The sequence below is a fragment of the Hyperolius riggenbachi genome, chromosome 6, assembly GCF_040937935.1.
Source record: "Hyperolius riggenbachi isolate aHypRig1 chromosome 6, aHypRig1.pri, whole genome shotgun sequence".
NCBI classification, from domain to species: domain Eukaryota; kingdom Metazoa; phylum Chordata; class Amphibia; order Anura; family Hyperoliidae; genus Hyperolius; species Hyperolius riggenbachi.
In genome coordinates, this window is record NC_090651.1 from 152982785 (window position 1) to 153001904 (window position 19120).

General features: G+C 42.0%; 1 protein-coding gene across 4 annotated transcripts in view; it reads right to left on the reverse strand.

Annotated features, from left to right (window-relative positions):
• LOC137521181 (coagulation factor XIII B chain-like) overlaps positions 1–19120 on the reverse strand; it is a 268933-nt gene that overhangs the window by 108616 nt on the left and 141197 nt on the right. For all 4 annotated transcript variants that reach the window (XM_068240106.1, XM_068240107.1, XM_068240105.1 and 1 more), the window contains 2 exons: positions 17371–17553; positions 8341–8523 (listed from right to left, as the gene is read on the reverse strand). In XM_068240106.1, coding sequence (XP_068096207.1) covers positions 8341–8523; positions 17371–17553 — 366 coding nt within the window. The remainder of the gene's footprint in view (positions 1–8340; positions 8524–17370; positions 17554–19120) is intronic.

A 19120-nucleotide genomic window follows, 5' to 3' on the forward strand; every position in this document is an offset into this window, starting at 1 on the left:
TAACACACTGCATATATTTAATTTGCTTGTGAAGTAAGTCAGCACACATTGACTACATATTTAAAATGCGGTTCGGTGGTAAAAGATAGTATTCCCTACCTAGGTCATATATGAAAATAGTCAGGGTTTACAGAAAGGTCTGTAATTATTGTGTGATTACAGTCATGTGCACTGTCCTATAATAAGGACTTAAATAAAAAATAGTCTTGGACTGAAAAACAACCTTCTTGATAAAAGCTTTTAATAAATTACATAATCACCAATTTATATATCTCTTAGCATCACTCACTCTCATCCACTCAGTAGCAGTCAATGGTAGATCCAGTGTATATGTGCTGGGGAATCATTTTGGGTCATTATAAGTACCTTACTGTATTATGACCTGAACGTTGCTAGTGTAATTTTAGTAGATATTCATCCGATAGGATATTGCCTGTATCCACTTTAGGATTTGGATCACACTGTGAATTACAGATGGTCATTGAAATGCTAATAATTCTAGCTTACATGCAAATTTAATGCAAATTAAATGGAGCTAGAAATGGGAACAATTCAAATCTACTTCCTGCCAGTTCGAATTGGCTCAATTCCATCACAGATCCACTGCTAGACTCTGCAATTTGCCTACAGGTCTCCTAGATCCGCAGATGATCTGTAAACATGTGTATGCATTAAATACTACAGCATCTAGACATGCCGGGAACCTACACTTTCTGCATTTAATACCATCGCTGCTACGTAGCAAGCTCTCCCAGCTACACACACTTGAATCCATCTGCAAATGTATAAGCAATTTCTAAACCGACAGCAGCCTAGACTTGGGAAACACACATCAAGCTCATAACAGTCAGTACTGGAGCATCCCAGGGGTGTGTGCTTTCACCACTGCTCTATTCACTGTACACCAATGACTGCATCTCCACAGATCCATCTGTAAAGGTTCTGAAGTTTTCAGATGACACAACAGTAGTTGATCTCATACAAAATGGGGACGAGTCTGCACACAGGCATGTAGTGGGACAGCTTTCCTCCTAGTGCAGCAGCAACAACTTGGAACAAAATGCCCAAAATCTGCTACTTACTATTTAGAGAGGAAAGCCTCAGGATCCTAATAAGGCTTCCCTCAGTTGTAAAAAGCCCCTGGTTGCTGAGCGCAGTCCCCTCATTGCTGAGTGCAGATTATTTTATTGTGTATGCATTTTAAAGGGAATACGGAGAAAAAAAATGAAAAAGTCATTATTTCTCAGTTTTCAGCCCTTACAGTTTGAAAATAAAGTGTTACTGTAGATTAAGCCCACACATTTTATTTGCCCATGTGTCCTGTTTATTTCAACATTGAAATTATCTTCCTAGTACAATGTATGAATTAAAAATCCCACATATACAGGATTTTCTCAAAAAATTAGCATATTGTGATAAAGTTCATTATTTTCTGTAATGTACTGATAAACATTAGACTTTTATATATTTTAGATTCAAATATATCAACTGAAGTAGTTCAAGCCTTTTATTGTTTTAATATTGATGATTTTGGCATACAGCTCATGAAAACCCAAATTTTCTATCTCAAAAAATTAGCATATTTCATCCGACCAATAAAAGAAAAGTGTTTTTAAAACTAAAAAAGTCAACCTTCAAATAATTATGTTCAGTTATGCACTCAATACTTGGTTGGGAATCCTGTTGCAGAAATGACTGCTTCAATGCAGCGTGGCATGGAGGCAATCAGCCTGTGGCACTGCTCAGGTGATATGGAGGCCCAGGATGCTTCAATAGTGGCCTTAAGCTCATCCAGAGTGTTGGGTCTTGCGTCTCTCAACTTTTTCTTCACAATATCCCACAGATTCTCTATGGGGTTCAGGTCAGGAGAGTTGACAGGCCAATTGAGCACAGTAATACCATGGTCAGTAAACCATTTACCAGTGGTTTTGGCACTGTGAGCAGGTGCCAGGTCGTGCTGAAAAATGAAATCTTCAGCTCCATAAAGCTTTTCAGCAGATGGAAGCCTGCAGTGCTCCAAAATCTCCTGATAGCTAGCTGCATTGACCCTGCCCTTGATAAAACACAGTGGACCAACACCAGCAGCTGACATGGCACCCCAGACCATCACTGACTGTGGGTACTTGACACTGGACTTCAGGCATTTTGGCATTTCCCTCTCCCCAGTCTTCCTCCAGACTCTGGCACCTTGATTTCCGAATGACATGCAAAAGTTGCTTTCATCTGAAAAAAGTACTTTGGACCACTGATCAACAGTCCAGTGCTGCTTCTCTGTAGCCCAGGTCAAGCGCTTCTGCCACTGTTTCTGGTTCAAAAGTGGGTACATGCTTCCATCTGCTGAAAAGCTTTATGGAGATGAAGATTTCATTTTTCAGCATGACCTGGCACCTGCTCACAGTGCCAAAACCACTGGTAAATGGTTTACTGACTATGGTATTACTGTGCTCAATTGGCCTGCCAACTCTCCTGACCTGAACCCCATAGAGAATATGTGGGATATTGTGAAGAGAAAGTTGAGAGACGCAAGACCCAACACTCTGGATGAGCTTAAGGCCGCTATCGAAGCATCCTGGGCCTCCATAACACCTGAGCAGTGCCACAGGCTGATTGCCTACATGCCATGCCGCATTGAAGCAGTCATTTCTGCAAAAGGATTCCCGACCAAGTATTGAGTGCATAACTGAACATAATTATTTGAAGGTTGACTTTTTTTGTTTTAAAAACACTTTTCTTTTATTAGTCGGATGAAATATGCTAATTTTTTGAGATAGGAAATTTGGGTTTTCATGAGCTGTATGCTAAAATCATCAATATTAAAACAATAAAAGGCTTGAACTACTTCAGTTGTAGTGTAATAAATCTAAAATATATGAAAGTCTAATGTTTATTAGTACATTACAGAAAATAATGAACTTTATCACAATATTCTAATTTTTTGAGAAGATCCTGTATATATAAGTTAAAGATAAATACTTGATCTGCTTACATAACAGATGTATTGTACTGTCCACATTTTGATTTCAGTAAATTGTATATAGTAAATGAAAAGAATTCTGTTCCTGGCAGTCTCCATCTCTTTTTCCGACAGACTGAAGCCAAATCCTTATGTAATTTCCTCCTTTACTTTTCTCCTCCAAACTTTCTTTCTAAACACATGTAAACACAGGATCAGGTTTCAGCTCAACCTGTCTCACTGAACTACTCTCATCCAATCACTGAGGAGCAGGAATGTGGGAGGGGAGATGACTACTTTCCCTCTCTCACTGTCTTCGGCTATGACAAGAGAATAGAGCCTGGGTAACTGAGATAAGATAATTACAGCAGAGACATTTCTGAATAGGTTGGAGTGCTTGCAATGCAGGGTGAGATTCCAGGCAGAATTATAAACACAGTACAGTGTTTAAATGGAATTTGATTTTTTGGTTGACAATCCCGCTTTAATGCAGAACCATGATAGATCTCCAAGGACTTGGAAGTATTCAACGAAGAACTGAAAATGAACACTTCTTACCCTGTTCACTGCAACTATAACTTACATACTGTCCTTAATTTGAGATATATATATATATACATACATACATACTGTACATACAGTATGCACATACTAACCTTAGGTACTCAGCTTTTTAAATATGTATGTCATGAGGGTGTATTATTGCTGTTATTTTTGCAAATAAGGGCTTGTAATCATAGAGTACAATGAGGAAAGCAAAAATATAACCTTATTTCCAAGTAAAATATTGTTACCATACATTATACTAGGGAGAGATACGTAGAGGGTGCACTTCTCTTGCGCAGACTGGTTGCAACTGACAGAACTAACGGGAATCGATACCGGAGCTGCAGGACGGTGGTGTGGGAGCGATCCGTGCGCATGGAGCTGGAGGAAGCCCCAGGTATATATTAAACTTTTTTCTTCTTTGATCTCTGGTTTCCTTTAATCTTTTGGGGACTAGCAACCTAAACCCCCTTAGGGACCAGGTCATTATACCTGGGGGGTGGGGGGGGGGGGGGGTAAGGCAGCCAGATCCCTAGTATAGTTAGTCAGGTATTTGCGTCCCCAGTGTGACCAGGTGTCCCCAAGTACAGCCAGTAGCCTTTACTTACCTCCTGCAATGAGCAGCTCTAGCCACCCTTTGTTTTGGCCGGCACCCCTGCTCACACTGACTCGAAGTTCTGGGTCGCGGCTTGATGATGTCATTAGAGTCAGAGCGAGCAGGGATGCCGGCCAGAGCAGAGAGGAGCAACATTCGTCGGGGGAACGTCAGGAAGGTGAGTGGATCCTCTTTTTCCCCTTAGACCGCCGTTGCAATAATAGGGATCACTATGATACATCAGCGATCGTAGTGACCATGTGATCAGGAGCCAATCGCGATGGCTCCTGATCACTGAAGGGAGATGTCAGCTGTCATGTGACAGCTTAATCTGCCCTCTCGGGTGCGCATGATCGCGGCGGACGGCAGCGTTTACGAGGACGTTGAATCTACGTCCAGTCAGAGCGGCAGCACCACCTGCTGGATGTAGATGTGTTGGTCCACATTTGGTTAAATGTTGTGATAACAAGGACAAATGGGCAAATGAAATATGTTGGTTTTATCTACAATAGCATTGTTTATTTAAAAACTTTTTGGGGATGGAATTGGAGAAATATAGTATTTTTCCTTTTTTTCCCCTTTAAAATGCATAGAAAGTAAAATAATTACTGAAAACACATATCACCCCCAAAAGCCTTATTTGTGGTGAAAAAACAAGGTATAGATCATTTAGATGTGATAGTAGTGTTAAAGCTATTGGAGAATGTAAGGGAGGAGGGGTGAAAATTACTCTGGTCCATAAGGCAGCACTGTACAGAGTATATTATATTGTTACTTAACTGTCCCTCAGAGGGGCTCACAATCAAATCCCTACCATAGTATATTTCTATGTATGTATTGTGTAGTGTATCGTAGTCTAGGGCCAATTTAGGGGAAGCCAATTAACTTATCTGTATGTTTTCAAGATGTCGGGGGAAGTCAGAGTGTCCGGGGGAAACCCATGCAGACGCATGGAGAACATACAAACTCTATGCAGATAGTGCCATGGCTGGGATTCGAACCCGAGACCCGGTGCTGCAAGGCAAGAGCGTGATGCCCATGAAAATTGATTTTTAATCGATTTTCACATGTGATTCCGATTTTTAATCGGTACTGCATGCTGCGTTTTTTTCTGCATTTTTTTAATAGCATCCAGGTTAAAAACGGAATCGCAAATCGGATTTGCAGTGTGCAGGTAGCCTCAAAGTGTTTGTAACTTACCAGTAGTATACCTAAGTATATACTGAGATATTGTTTTGGAGGGCATTTTGGGAGAAAAAAAATCTCGGTTTATACTTGAGTTATTATATAGGTCATTATTCCTGCTCTTATTTGTCAACATTAAATATATTTATCTGTTTGATTAGAGCAGTATATGTTCACCTGCAACTTTCTTCTTGAATGACAAATAAGCTATTAAAAGTGGAAAATAAAAGTTTGCTTTCTTAAAACAGAAAGAATTTGCGATAATTCAGGTTGGAGTGAGCTTGAGATGTCTCCCAGTGCATCACTGCTGAATATATGCAAATTAACCATTGTTGCCCTTAGAAGCTAAACACACCTCCAGAACCGCTGGACCGCAATGATGTGTCAGCTTGTTAATTTGTACAGAGCCATAATAATCCAACATGCATACAGACTGTTTCAGATTGTTTGATCCTCATCAGTGCATGGCATGGATTAATTTGGCTCTATGGAGTAGGGGTTGTAACACCGAGAGGTACAGACTAACCAGCACGCTCATGGTGAACCAGAACTCATTGGAGTGTGTGAGGGGCTACAATGGTCCTAAAAGCCCCCTTACTAAAATACCAGCATCACTGCTGAATATATGCAAATTAACCATTGTTGCCCTTAGGCCTTTTTTCCACAAACTGTTTACAGGCAATGAAATGCCTTTCAAACTCTCACAAACAATTGCTTGCTGCTGCCTGGTAACTGCTCACTGCTGCCTGGAAACTGCTTGCTGAGCACACAGCTCAACAGTTCATGGAAAAGAGGCCTTAGAAGCTAACAAGCTGACACATCATTGTGTTCCAGCGGTTCTGGAGGTGTGTTTAGCTTCTAGGGCAAGAATGGTTAATTTACATATATTCAGTAGTGATGCACTGGGAGACATCTGAGCTTGCTGGTTAGTCTGTATCGCTAATTGAGTTATTTTGCCTTGGGTTATGTTATTTTTCTTGTTATTTCTCTTTTGAAAAACTAATGCAAATTCTCTTATAAATAAATATATATTGGACTTGATGAAGAGACGTGACAGACATGACAGGGTTGAAACAAGCTTGCTTCTCTGCCTAAAGGTGGCCATACACTGGTCGATTTGCCATCAGATTCGACCAACAGATAGATCCCTCTCTGATCAAATCTGATCAGAGAGGGATCGTATGGCTGCCTTACTGCAAACAGATTGTGAACCGATTTCAGCCTGAAACCGTTCACAATCTGTGGTGGTGGTGGTGGTGCTGCCACCGCTCCCCGCTCCGCATACATTACCTGCTCCGCCGTCACGACTCCCCAGGTCTCTGCTGTCTTCTTCTCCGCTTTGGTCTGGTCTGGTCTCCGGCATGCTTCACTTCTTCCTGCCCGGCAGGAAGTTTAAACAGTAGAGCACCCTCTACTGTTTAAACTTCCTTCTGGGTAGGAAGAAGTGAAGCATGCCGGAGACCAGACCAGACCAGAGCGGAGAAGACAGCAGAGACCAGGGGACTCGCGCTGGCTAGAACAGGTAATGTATACCCGCTGTATTGCGTCGGTCGTCGGGCATTCGAACGCCGCTATCGACGCATTTCCGACCCGCTGGCAATCGAGAAAAATCTTCCACACGGACGGATCGACGGGAATCGACAAGAACGACCGATTTCGGATGGAAATCGATCGTTCTGTCAGCGGTGTGCGCGGCGATTTCACAGCCGATTCGATCACTGTGATCTAATCGGCCCGTATATCAGCGGGAAAATCGTTAGGTGTATGGGCCCCTTAAGAGTTGTTACTGGTTTTTACCATACTAAACTGATTGGATCTTTCACTATGTGTGTGCTTTTTTTGGAAAGTTTTGTCTATACGAAGAATTGGTGCAATAAAAGAAAATGTATCTGCAGACATTTTGATTTCTTGCATGCTATACAGTATATCCTTGGAAGCAATTCTTTCTGCATGCAACTGCCTTATATCTGCTTCTTAGGTGATTGCAGAAACACTAAGCTGAGAAATAGCTACAGTATTTGCATTCACTTGACTTAGTGAATTGACATGAGTCTCCACCTGAATATAGCTTAGTTTATTGTGGTATCATAGCCAAAAATTGCACAACATTTTGGCATGCATGCCTTTTCTCAAGAACTAACACACCCTACAGGTGAAACAATAAAATACCTTATACATTTACATAAACACACCTTCTTAGGGGTGGGTACATCCTTAAAGGAGAAACTTCTTAAAGGTAATGCCAATCAATATGCAACACAGAAAACACTTCAAATTGAAATCAGTACATTAGGGACTAAAGTGTTTAACTTATCTATCCATCGACTCTTGTTTCATGAGGGCAATTACAGAGTCCATGCCTTCACCCATTGTCATTTTCTCCAGTACATACCACCACAGGTCACTTTCTGTATGTTGGCATTCAAAGTACTGTTGGCCTATGGGGGAATACAATTTCTTTTTATTTGGATGACATCTGCCTGATTCTTTGTATACAACCTTATACAGCTGCAGTGTTCATTTAGTCTTCCTGTTCAAAAAGAATCAGACCCAATAAAAATAAATTTACTACCCCACAGGCCAACACTACTTTGAATGCCAACATGCAGAAAGTGAACTGTGGTGGAACGTACTTGAGAAAATGACACTGGCCTCAATTCACGGAGCTTTATCAAACACTTTATCAAACGTTTGATAATTTACCTCATGGGTAAAATCTAATTTTGAATTCACTAAGGTGTTATATATTTACTGAACGTTTTATCGGTAAAACATTCGATAAATATATAACACCTTAGTGATTTCAAAATTAGATTTTAGCCATGAGGTAAATTCGTTTGATAAAGTGTTTGATAAAGCTCCGTGAATTGAGGCCAATGAGTGAAGGCATGGACTCTGTAATTGTCCTCATGAGACAAGAGTTGATAGATATGATGGATGAAGGCATGGACTTTGAAAGTGATCCTGCTTGATACATATAGGAAAAAGTAAATACAGGACATATGCATTTCGATTAGTGCATAAGAACAATGGAAATAAATACTCTTAATCATGTGATTACCTCGACAGATTGGCTCCTTTTCCCATTTTCCATCTTGACATGAAATGTTTGCTTTTCCTTCAAGCTTATAGTAATTTGCACACTGATATTGTACAGATGAATCTGATGTATAACTCAGTTTCCTTATTCCTGTGATATCTCCATTCTGCACTATTGGTGGTCCACTACAGAACTGTTCAATAACTTGAGTCAAGAAAATGCACAAATCAGTTAATGAAATCTTACAAGGAGATCTGACTTTTGGAAAATATCATGTGAAAATGCATGCATGAAAAAAGGGCGCCAGGTAAAAAGGGCCCAGCTGGATAACGAAATGGTACCAATGGATAACGAAATCTCAATAACGTCAAACATTGTTAACAAAATTGGTTAACGATAAATACGATTTTAAAACAGACGGGAGTTGATAACGAAAATATATTAACATTAAAAATCGTAGCGTAATTCAACAATACAGTTTAACCCAACCCTACTCTCACACAGAACCCTCCCCTGGTGGTGCCTAAAACTAACCACTCTTGTGGAGGTGCCTAACCCTAACCACCCCCCCACCGGTGGTGCCTAACCCTAACTACCCCCGGTGGTGCCTACCCCCATACAAACGATATATGACAAAAACTATAACGTTGCAAGCTTCTAAAATGATAACATGCTTCAAAAACTTTAATGTTCTAATGTTGTTAACAATATTTATTGGGCGCCCTTTTTTCTGCTTTTTTTGCGGTATTAACGATAATGGCATTAGAGTCTATGGCGGCGCCATTTTCGGCCACTAGCTTCCTGCGTCCTATTTTCCTGCTTACGTGAAAATGTAGACGTCCATATGCAATTAATGTTTTCTACTACTTTTTCTCTTATATGAATATTTTCACAGTTTGTCGATAAAATGCCCTTTAAACTACCAATTTAAATAGTAGTTTTCACCAACTTTTTGGTACTTTAACTGCAAAGATATGAAAAGTTATTTCAAAAACAAGTTGAAAAATTATCTCCTAGTAGAAAACTCAGGAGAAAAAGTGAATTGCATATGGGCCTAATCTTACTGTATGGTAAGTTTTCTCCTGAGTGATATTTTCACACCTTATCAATGATATGCCTTTTGGGTCAGAAGCAAGACTATACTCTGAATAATTTTGATGGTTCTTTTACACCTACATTTTAGTTTTTTTTTAATCGGAGAGTGCTAAAAAGTTATTTTAAAAAGATGAAAAAATATGTCTTAGGAGAAAACTTAGGCAAAAAAGTGAATCGAGTAAAGGCTCATACACACATCAGACCATAGTCTTTTGAAAATGAAAGATCACAGACCAATTTTACCCCATTCCATGTAGTATGAGAGCCATACCTACACAGTCTATTCTATGGAGCTGAACTCCCAATCAGACAGAAATCTTTGCAATATGCTGCACACAAAGATGCTGTAAACATTCAAAAGATCAGTATCTGCAAAAGATCTGTTCCTGCCAAAGATCCGTTCCTGCAAAATGCATTCATAGTCTATGAGATCTGCAGATCCTCATACACACCTTGTTTAACAGACATTCATCTGCAGATCAGACAATCATCTGCAGATCAGACAATCATCTGCAGATCTGAAAATCCATCCTGGTGGATCTGATCTGCAGATGAATGTCTGTTAAACAAGGTGTGTATGAGGATCTGCAGATATCATAGACTATTAATGCATTTTGCAGGAACGGATCTTTTGCAGGAACAGATCTTTTGCTGACACTGATCTTTTGAATGTGTACGGGCATCTTTGTGTGCAGCATCTTGCAAGAGTTTTATCTGATGGGGAGTTCAGCTCAATTGAATAGACTGTGCAGAGTATGGCTCTCATACTACATGGAAGGGGGTAAAATTGGTCTGATATCTTTCATTTATCTTTCAAGTGTGTACACACCATTAGTCGGGCATCAATCCCTACTGCTACTACTACAATCTACTCACAAGGGATGGGGAAAGGGAAATGGTAGGGACGTAAGTGAAAAGATAAGCATCACCTTTACCTAGTTCGGCAGTAGTCCTGAACCTTATTTAAGGATATAAATCAAATTAACAAAGGGCTCCTTAGGACTCAACGGTGTATGCAAAATTGAAAAAACTTTATTGACCTATGAAAAATGCGTATTGCAAGACAAACGAGAAAAAAGCACACAGAGCTATAAAAGCAACAGCGCTGTTGTCACTAAAAACCTCGCCGACATCCACACCTTACTGACATACTTCACACCATACACATCCAGATACTAACGGGGTACCCCATGAGTGGTAATAAGGTTTGCAAAAGGATAAGTCCGCCTGCGGGAACAGGAGATGAAAGGCAGCCTAGGTGTTTGAACACACACAGGTGTCAGTTACAAATTGTCCAATGACCTCCAAATAGACGTGCATGTGTCTCATTTAGATCGACTGGCATATGAAAAGACACATATTTTGCTGCGTGTGTATACTCACGACCTCCAAATGTTCCTCACTGGTAGCAATGGAAGTGATACTTCACCTGGCTATTTGGAATCAGCCGCGCAGGCAGGCTATACCAACTATATTCCACGAAGAGGGGCCCCTCTGGTTGTGATCCGGTCCGGCGTGTGATCGAACACCAGCGGCTGGGAGATAGCGACAGAGCGCATCAAGTGCAGTACGCGTCCACCTCCACACAGCTAGCCCGCTCACAATCCATCCGCGGGCATAAACACCACTCACCGGTCTCAAATTGAGCAGCCGGCTTGTTTGGGAGGACGCCGCGCTCCGTGCGCTGTAACGGATTCCCCAGCACGTCACCGCCTGGTAGGTCAGCAGTCAGTAGGCTTGGATGAAGGCGACCAATCGCCGACTAGTTTCGCTTGAAGTCACCAAGCTTCATCAGGGCGGGGCCTGGAGACGTGAGCCATCCTCTTATACGGAATCCTCGACTCCTCCTCTCCTAGCGTAGCAATGCTGTATTTAAAAGAGTGGAAGTAGCAGCCATCCAATCAAGGAAGAGAGGTAATGGGAAGTAAACGTGTCTCCTTTCATCTGCTCTTGTGCAAACTCTCTACTCAAATCACGTTTCAAATCTAACACATTGAGACAGGAGTTAAGCAGCATGATTACAACACACATTCACATACAAACCCATATAAACCCGTCATTAACCTGCTACGGGCACCTTAGCACGCGAAAATGCTATATCAAATTATATATGTACTATTCATTATAGAACAGAGCAAAGTATCAAACCAAATCCATTATCAATGAGATGTACCAATACAACGATGTTATCCCAAAGATCGAAAGGTCAATAAATAGGCACACTAAAAGGGGCAGGAGAGCAGGGGGGGGGGGGAAAGGGGGGGAAAAAAAGGGGGGGGGGGAAGGGGGGGGGAGGGGGGGGAAGGGGGGGGGGGTTGGGGTTTGAGGGGGTTTTTTTGGGGGGAGGGGGGAAGAGAAAAGGGAGGAGGGACAACAGAGACCAGAAGGGGAGAGAAGAAAGAACAGATCATGATATTAAATGGATCATTCTTTTATCACTTAAATCAATGACCACTCTACAGGTAGCTTTTTAGAGAGAAATCTATGTTTAATCCAGCCGGAGACACAGATCCCAGTCGGTGCATCCACATAGCTTCTTTTTGTAAGAGCATTTTCTCCGTGCGTATATTGCGGAATGATGGAGAAAGGCTACTACTACAATCTACTCTGGACATTGTGAAACAATATACTTATTTATTGTTTTTATTTATTGTACTTTATTGTACTTATAAAGCGCACTTTATCTATGCATCTGCAACCACCACATACTTTTTTATATGCATCTGCTATTGTTGCAAAAGGCATATAAATAGTGTTGGGTACTTATCCGTTAGCCGGGCGCATCCGGCAGGTGGCGACAAAACTCCACCAGAGTTACATCTTTCCCTACTATCCATGGCGGCCTGGAGGTGGAATAGTAACTAGTGCCACCTGCCGAATGCGCCCAGCTAACGGATAAGTACCGAGTGTTGCACCCTATTATAAGTTAACATCAAAAGCACTTTAATTATTATTATGCAAGTTACTGGATATAGGGGTTTTAGACCAGGATGCACCATGTAGGCAGCACACTAGCAATACCTGCAGGAGACACACATCAGCATTAATAATCACATCACATTTATTAGCACACATGCACTTTGCATCATGTCCAGTCCTGCAATGCATGTGCATTCTAGCAATATGAGCTGAACCCCTTTCTGCACTTATATCATTTTTTTTATACATTTTTAAATCAATTTTTTACCAATTTTAATTGATTTAATCTCTTCTAAAATTAATTATTTCATTATTGCACCTCTATGCGCATGCACTCTGGTTCGTAAACACCCATGCATTTTTACAAATATCTTTCTGGCTAGTTGCACACATAGCAGAAACACTAGCGTTGCAGAAAACACTGCGTTTTTGCCACTAAAGGAAGTCTATGGGCCGCAGGAAAAATGCATATGCATTTCATATGCGTGCGTTTTCAAAAATGCTGGTTTTGTTGCATAATGAAAGTCAATGGGAACGCAATGGTATGCGTTTTTCATGCGTTTTTATGAGTTTTTTTCCCTAAAAATAGTTTTGTGATGTATTTCCGCTTCCTGTTGTCTTCCTTGTGATTTGCATAAATGGAAATATAAAAATACATGTAAAACACATACAAAACGCATATGCATTTTGTATATGCGAACCGCAAACGCAGCAAAAACGCACACATCATAAAATGAAAACATGACATAAAATGAAGCCTTTCATGTTATGTTATGTTATGTTATGTGTGCACCCAGCCTAACAGATCTGCGCTCTTATTAAAAAAATCTGATTCAGAATGTATGCAATACATCAATATTGTAATCAGTAGTAATTCTCTAGGATATATTTGCTTATAATTAGGATTTTGTGAGCAATATTAAAATGTACTAGAATATATTGCATAGAGATAATATTGCTTATACCATCGCTAAGGTTTCATACGCTTGACTCGTTTTCATACGCTTGACTCGTTTAATCAAGCTGAATAAATCATTTACCGTATTTTTCAGAATATAAGACACAGAGGGCTTGATTCACAAAGCGGTGCTAACTGTTAGCACGCCAGTGAAAACCCTCTTAGCACGTCTAAACAAGCTTTTCGCGCATAAAACTTTACGCGCGCAAAACTTTATGCGCGTAAAACTTTACGCGCGTACTGCACAGAGCACAGGGCGCACTGCGCGAAGTGCCCATTAAATCCTATGGGACTTAGCTCGCATAAAATTTTGCGCGCGTAAAACTTTGCGCGCGCAAAGTTAGCACGCGATCTGATTGAGAAATTGGTGCTAACCTACTTAGCACCCTGGTTAGCGCGTCTAAAGACTTTAGACGTGCTAAGTAAGTTAGCACTGCTTTGTGAATCAAGCCCAGTGTGTCTTATAGTCCGAATGTGCAGCCAGATGTCCCCCACAAGCAGGAGGCTATCAGCGGCTCTGAGGACATCCCGGCTCCTGTGTAGCTGAGCGGCCCCCCTGCTCGATGGCAGTCTGGCGGAAACTGTGGCTCCCGTAGTCGAGCAGCCCACCTGCTCTCTGGGAGTCCGGTGTGTCAGCGGCTCTTCCTGCCGCTGCCCGGATGGCAGAAATCGGCTGCTCCCGTGCAGTTTAGTGGCAGTCGTGCTCCCTGGGTGGCTCTGAGGACATCTGTGTCTCCCCTTTAGCTGAGCGATACACTTCTTCCTGCCGCTGCATAGATGGAGGACATCGGCGGCTTCCATGCAGCTGAGTGGCAGTCCTGTTTCTTCGGCAGCTATGAGGACATCGGCATCTGCCCTTTAGCTGAGAGGCACACTTGCTTCCTGGGTGCCCTGTGTGTTCGGCAGATCTTCCAGCTGCTGCCCAGATGGAGGACATCGGCTGCTCTGAGTCACGTGGGCCATCAGCTGGAGCTGCCCACGTGACTCTGGTTGAGGCAGCGGCTCCAGCAGGCATCTGCTTTTCGCCACTGATGTCCCTTCTCTACCGCTCTGATGACATCGGCAGCTCTGAGTGATGTGGGCCATCCGTTGGAGCTGCCCACGTGACTATGGTTCTTGCAGCGGCTCGAGAAGGCATTGAGTCCTTAACACCGATGTCCCTGCTCTCTGGACGAGACTACAGGGGACCCCAGACGCCATCCCCAGGATCATCAGCAGCCCAGTCCCTGGCAGCAAGCCTCTCTCCTAAGATAGGTAAGAATGAAAAATGCTATTGTAGCATAGTGTAGGTAGCAGTGGGGTTGTAGCTAAGTATAGGTAGTAGGGGCATTGTAGCTTAGTGTAGGTAGTGGGGGCATTGTAGCTTAGTGTAGGTAGTGGGGGCATTGTAGCTTAGTGTAGGTAGTGGGGGCATTGTAGCTTAGTGTAGGTAGTGGGGACATTGTAGCTTAGTGTAGATAGTCGGGCCATTGTAGCTTGGTGTAGGCAGTGGGTGCATTGTAGTTTAGTGTAGGTAGTGGGGGCATTGTAGCTTGGTGTAGTTGGGGCATTGTAGCTTAGTGTAGGTTTTTGGGGGCAGCAGGGGTTAGTGTAATGTAGTTAGTGGGGCAGCAGAGGTTAGTGTAGCTGGGCAGTCAATGTACCTTAGATAGATACAATTTGGGGGAAAAGGGTCCATAAGACGCCCCTGCAAAATAGACGCACCAGGTTCAGTAGTTTGTTTGTTTTTCTGATTTTTACCCTCTAAACCTAGGTGCGTCTTATAGTCCGGAGTATCTTATAGTCCGAAAAATACAGTAATCTTTTTTACATTTACCCTGTGGTTTAGGTGCTTACATCTGGAGTGGTAAAGACACTTCACTCCCCCTTATTATATTTTGTTTCATTGCATTACCTATTTTTGGGCTGCTCTACCTCCCAGCACTGTACATTACTTCTCCTTTGGAGGTGTTCAACTTCTGGGTGTGGGGTTATCTACAACCAAGAAGGACCAACCAGGCGTGGCGACCATCCAGTACCAGTAGGAACTGGTATACCGAGCGGGGACGGTTATTTCCCCTTAGACGATATACGATGGTTGCAGGGACTGCAACCCACCTTTGTGAGTATATATACTCTTATACTACAATCTAACATCTAATACCGCACAATACTGCACCATTTGACTCCTGGTCTCTCCACCTTTTTTACCATGTTCTGAAGCCTTTACTTCCATCTTGCTTGTAGTAGATCGGCTACAAAAATGGCTCATTTTTACCTTTAAAGGGAACCCCAACTGCATTGGAAACAGTAGATTGTTTTGTGAAGGAGATAATCAGATTACATGGACTTCCTTCAGGTATTATCTCTGACCATGGGTACAATTTACTTCCAAGTTTTGGCAAGAACTTTGTTCCAAGCTACAAATTCAGTCTTCGCTTTCATCTGGTTATCAACCTCAGACCAATGGGCAGATGGAAAAAAAACAATCAGACCCTGGAGCTGTATATTCGCTGTCTCACATCTGCCTCTCAGGTTGATTTGGTGAGATTACTATCTACAGCAGAATTTGCCTATAATTCTATATACTCATTTATAACACAAACTACATTTTTGCCAGTTGTGGGTATCACCCTTTAATGCAATGAAACCTTTCCTCGTATACAGTCGGATTGTCTAGTGCCCAGTGTTCAAGAACGGTTGGAGTTTTATACCAAGAATCTAACTCTTCTTCAAACCACCTTACAGAAAGCCAAAAACAGGGTGAAGAAATTTGCAGATCAAAAGAGGAAAGCGTTTGGAGCCCAGGGCCCATATGCAATTCACTTTTTCTCCTGGGTTTTCTCCTAGTAGATATTTTTTAATCTTCTGTTTACAGTAATTTCCCAGCACTTTTCAACTGAAAAAGTACTGAAAGGTAAGTGAAAAAGTACTATCAAATTTATATTTAGTATTTTCTTCTTTCTGATGACTTAAAAGGCATTTTATTGACAAATTTAAAATTATCACCCAGGAGAAAACTCAGGTGAAAAAGTGAATTGCATATGTGCCCAGGTATGGTTGTCCACTACCAATCTAAAATTAAAATATCCTTCTAGGAAATTGAGGCCAAAGTTCATTGGTCCTTGTCCTATCTGCAAGATGATCAACTCAGTGGCCTTCCAATTGGAATTACCGAGCTATCTTCGGATTCATCCAGTGTTTCATGTGACTTTCTTTAAGAAGGTGACCCCTAACCAGTTCCCTAGTCGTTCTTCTAAGCCACCTTCACTAATATTAATTGACGGAAGGAGGAATTCGAAGTAGAGAAGATCTTTTGCTGGGGATACACGGTACGTTTTCCCCCTTATCAATCGAGCCGCTGATGGCTCGATTGATAATTTCCGACAGGTCCGATGACCCTGCTTGAACCCCGCCGCTCGATGCCCGCGGGCGGACAATAGCGGGGAGTCGAGCGGAAGATAAGGAAGCGTCCGCGAGGAAAGAGCGGGAATCGATCCGGACAGTGGCAGGGACGAGGCGGGAGTCGATCCGGCGGCTAATCGAGCCGCCGGGTCGTACAGTGTATCCCCAGCATAAGACTCAAGAAGAAGAGTGGGTAAAATTCAGTATTTAGTTCAATGGAAGGAATTTGACCCTGAAAAAAATTTGTGGGTATCTCAAAAGAATATTCATGCACCAAGATTAATAAAGGCTTTTCATAGAGCGATCTAAGAGAAACCGGTCCTATCCCTCAGGTATTCACTTTTCTTCCCTAACTGAAGGGTAACCACTCCTTTTCTTCTTATTTCTGGAGGGATAGACCTAGGGGTTGTGAACTGGTGGGCACCAGGCAGTAAAGTATTCCACCACCCATTAGGTGTGGCAGCCCATCATCCCTTGGGAGGTGCACTGGTGGTGAAGACTTGTGCTCACTTAGAACCCACGCCCTGGGAGTGCCTGCAGCAATCACCAGTGCCGTGATAAACAGGACTCTGAAAGTGATCCTGTTTGACACATTTAGGAAAAAAATAAATGCAGAACATATACATTTCTATTAGTGCATAAAACAATGGAAATAAACGTATAAATAAAAGTTGTGATCTTGATCATGTGATTACCTCGACAGGTTGGCTCCTTTTCCCATTCTCCATTGTGACATGAAATTTTTGCTTTTCCTTCAAGCTCATAGTCATTTGCACATTGATATTGTACAGATGAACCTGATGAATAGCTCAGTTTCCGTATTCCTGTGATATCTCCATTCTGCACTACTGGTGGCGCACTACAGTCCTGTTCAATTACTTGGGGCAAAAAAAAGCAGAAATGAGTTAATAAAATCTTATAAGGAGATCTGACTTTTGGAGAATATCATGTGAAAATGTACGCCTCTTAGGCCCATATGCAGTTAACTTTTTCTCCTATATTTAAACGATCTTTTAAACTACCAAAAAGCAAGAAAATATTCAAAATAATTTTGATAGTATTTTTCACCAATTGCAAAGTGCTGAAAAGTTATTTTAAAAAGAAGCTCAAAAATGATCTCCTAGTAGAAAACTCAGGAGAAAAAGTGAATTGCATATAGGCCTAATATTACTCCTATGCAGGCTCCTATGCAGGCCTGGATTTACATCATTGGAGCCTATTGGCACAGATATCCTGGCACCCTAGACTTGGCCCTCCATGAGCTTACAAACAACTGCTGAACTGCACTGCAAGTGTGCTGGCTGTCCCAGCTTTCACTTCTCCCTTAGTTTCCTTGCCTGTGATAGGTAGGGATGATCAAAGATATGCAAATTCTTCTGAGTTGATGCAAATGTACTGTATGCAATTTTTGTATGCAACTGTATGCAGTTTGAAAGCGGAGCAATCAATTTAAACCCAGGTTTGCATAATTTCAGAAGTATTTGCATCTCATTGATCATCCATAATCATAGGTAGCTACAGGTGCCCCTTAGTTTTAAGAAGTCAGAGCTATCCTCAGTATTAAGTAGCAAAGGGTCCCCCCAAGTATTAGATAGCTAGAGGTGCACCCAACTGAAGGTAGATCTGGTCAATGGAATGCCGGGACCCGGGTGAGTAACCTCTCATTTACACTCGGGACTCTGCATGGGTAAGACAAGAGGGAGGCACTGGGGGAGGGGAGTGAGCCTTCTTTCCATCATCAGGAGCCTCTAGGCACGAGCCTACAGTGCCTTATGGTAGGCCCATATGCATTTCACTTTTTCTCCTAAGTTTTCTCCTAGGTGATACTTTCATACCTTATCAATAAAATGCCTTTTAGGTCAAAAGCAAGAAATAAAATTATATTTTTGACAGTTCTTTTACACCTACATTTTTGTATTTTTTTATTGGAGAGTGCTAAGTTATTTTTAACAGAAGATAAAAAATATGTAAAAGATTGGAAATGTAGTGTGTTCCGTTGCTCAAGACTACAAATGTCAGCTTGAAGCCTGTGAAGTGCCTTCTTTTACCTATTGTGGATTTACTGGTTCACAGGAGTGGTGTACCTGCAGGCGAAGAGCACATAATAAAGGTATAGCACACTTTGAGGTTCAAGGGGTATTGTGAGCTAAACTGTATATGACAGAGAGGTGGCCACAGACACCAGAGAAATTTATGGAGAAGGAGGAGAATAATAGACACCAGGGAAGTGTATAGGGAAGGAAGGACCCCTAGGGAACTGTATACAGAGGGGATTAAGGGAGGCCGCTGAACACCAGGAAAATTTCTAAGGGAGGGAGGTGGCTAAAAGGCTTTGAGGGTGGCCTGCAACTTGGTACCTATTGTTAAATTTTGGCCCACTTTGTATTTAAGGTTGACACCTCTGTACTAGTAGTTTCACCAGGCACCCACATTTCCAGACCAGTG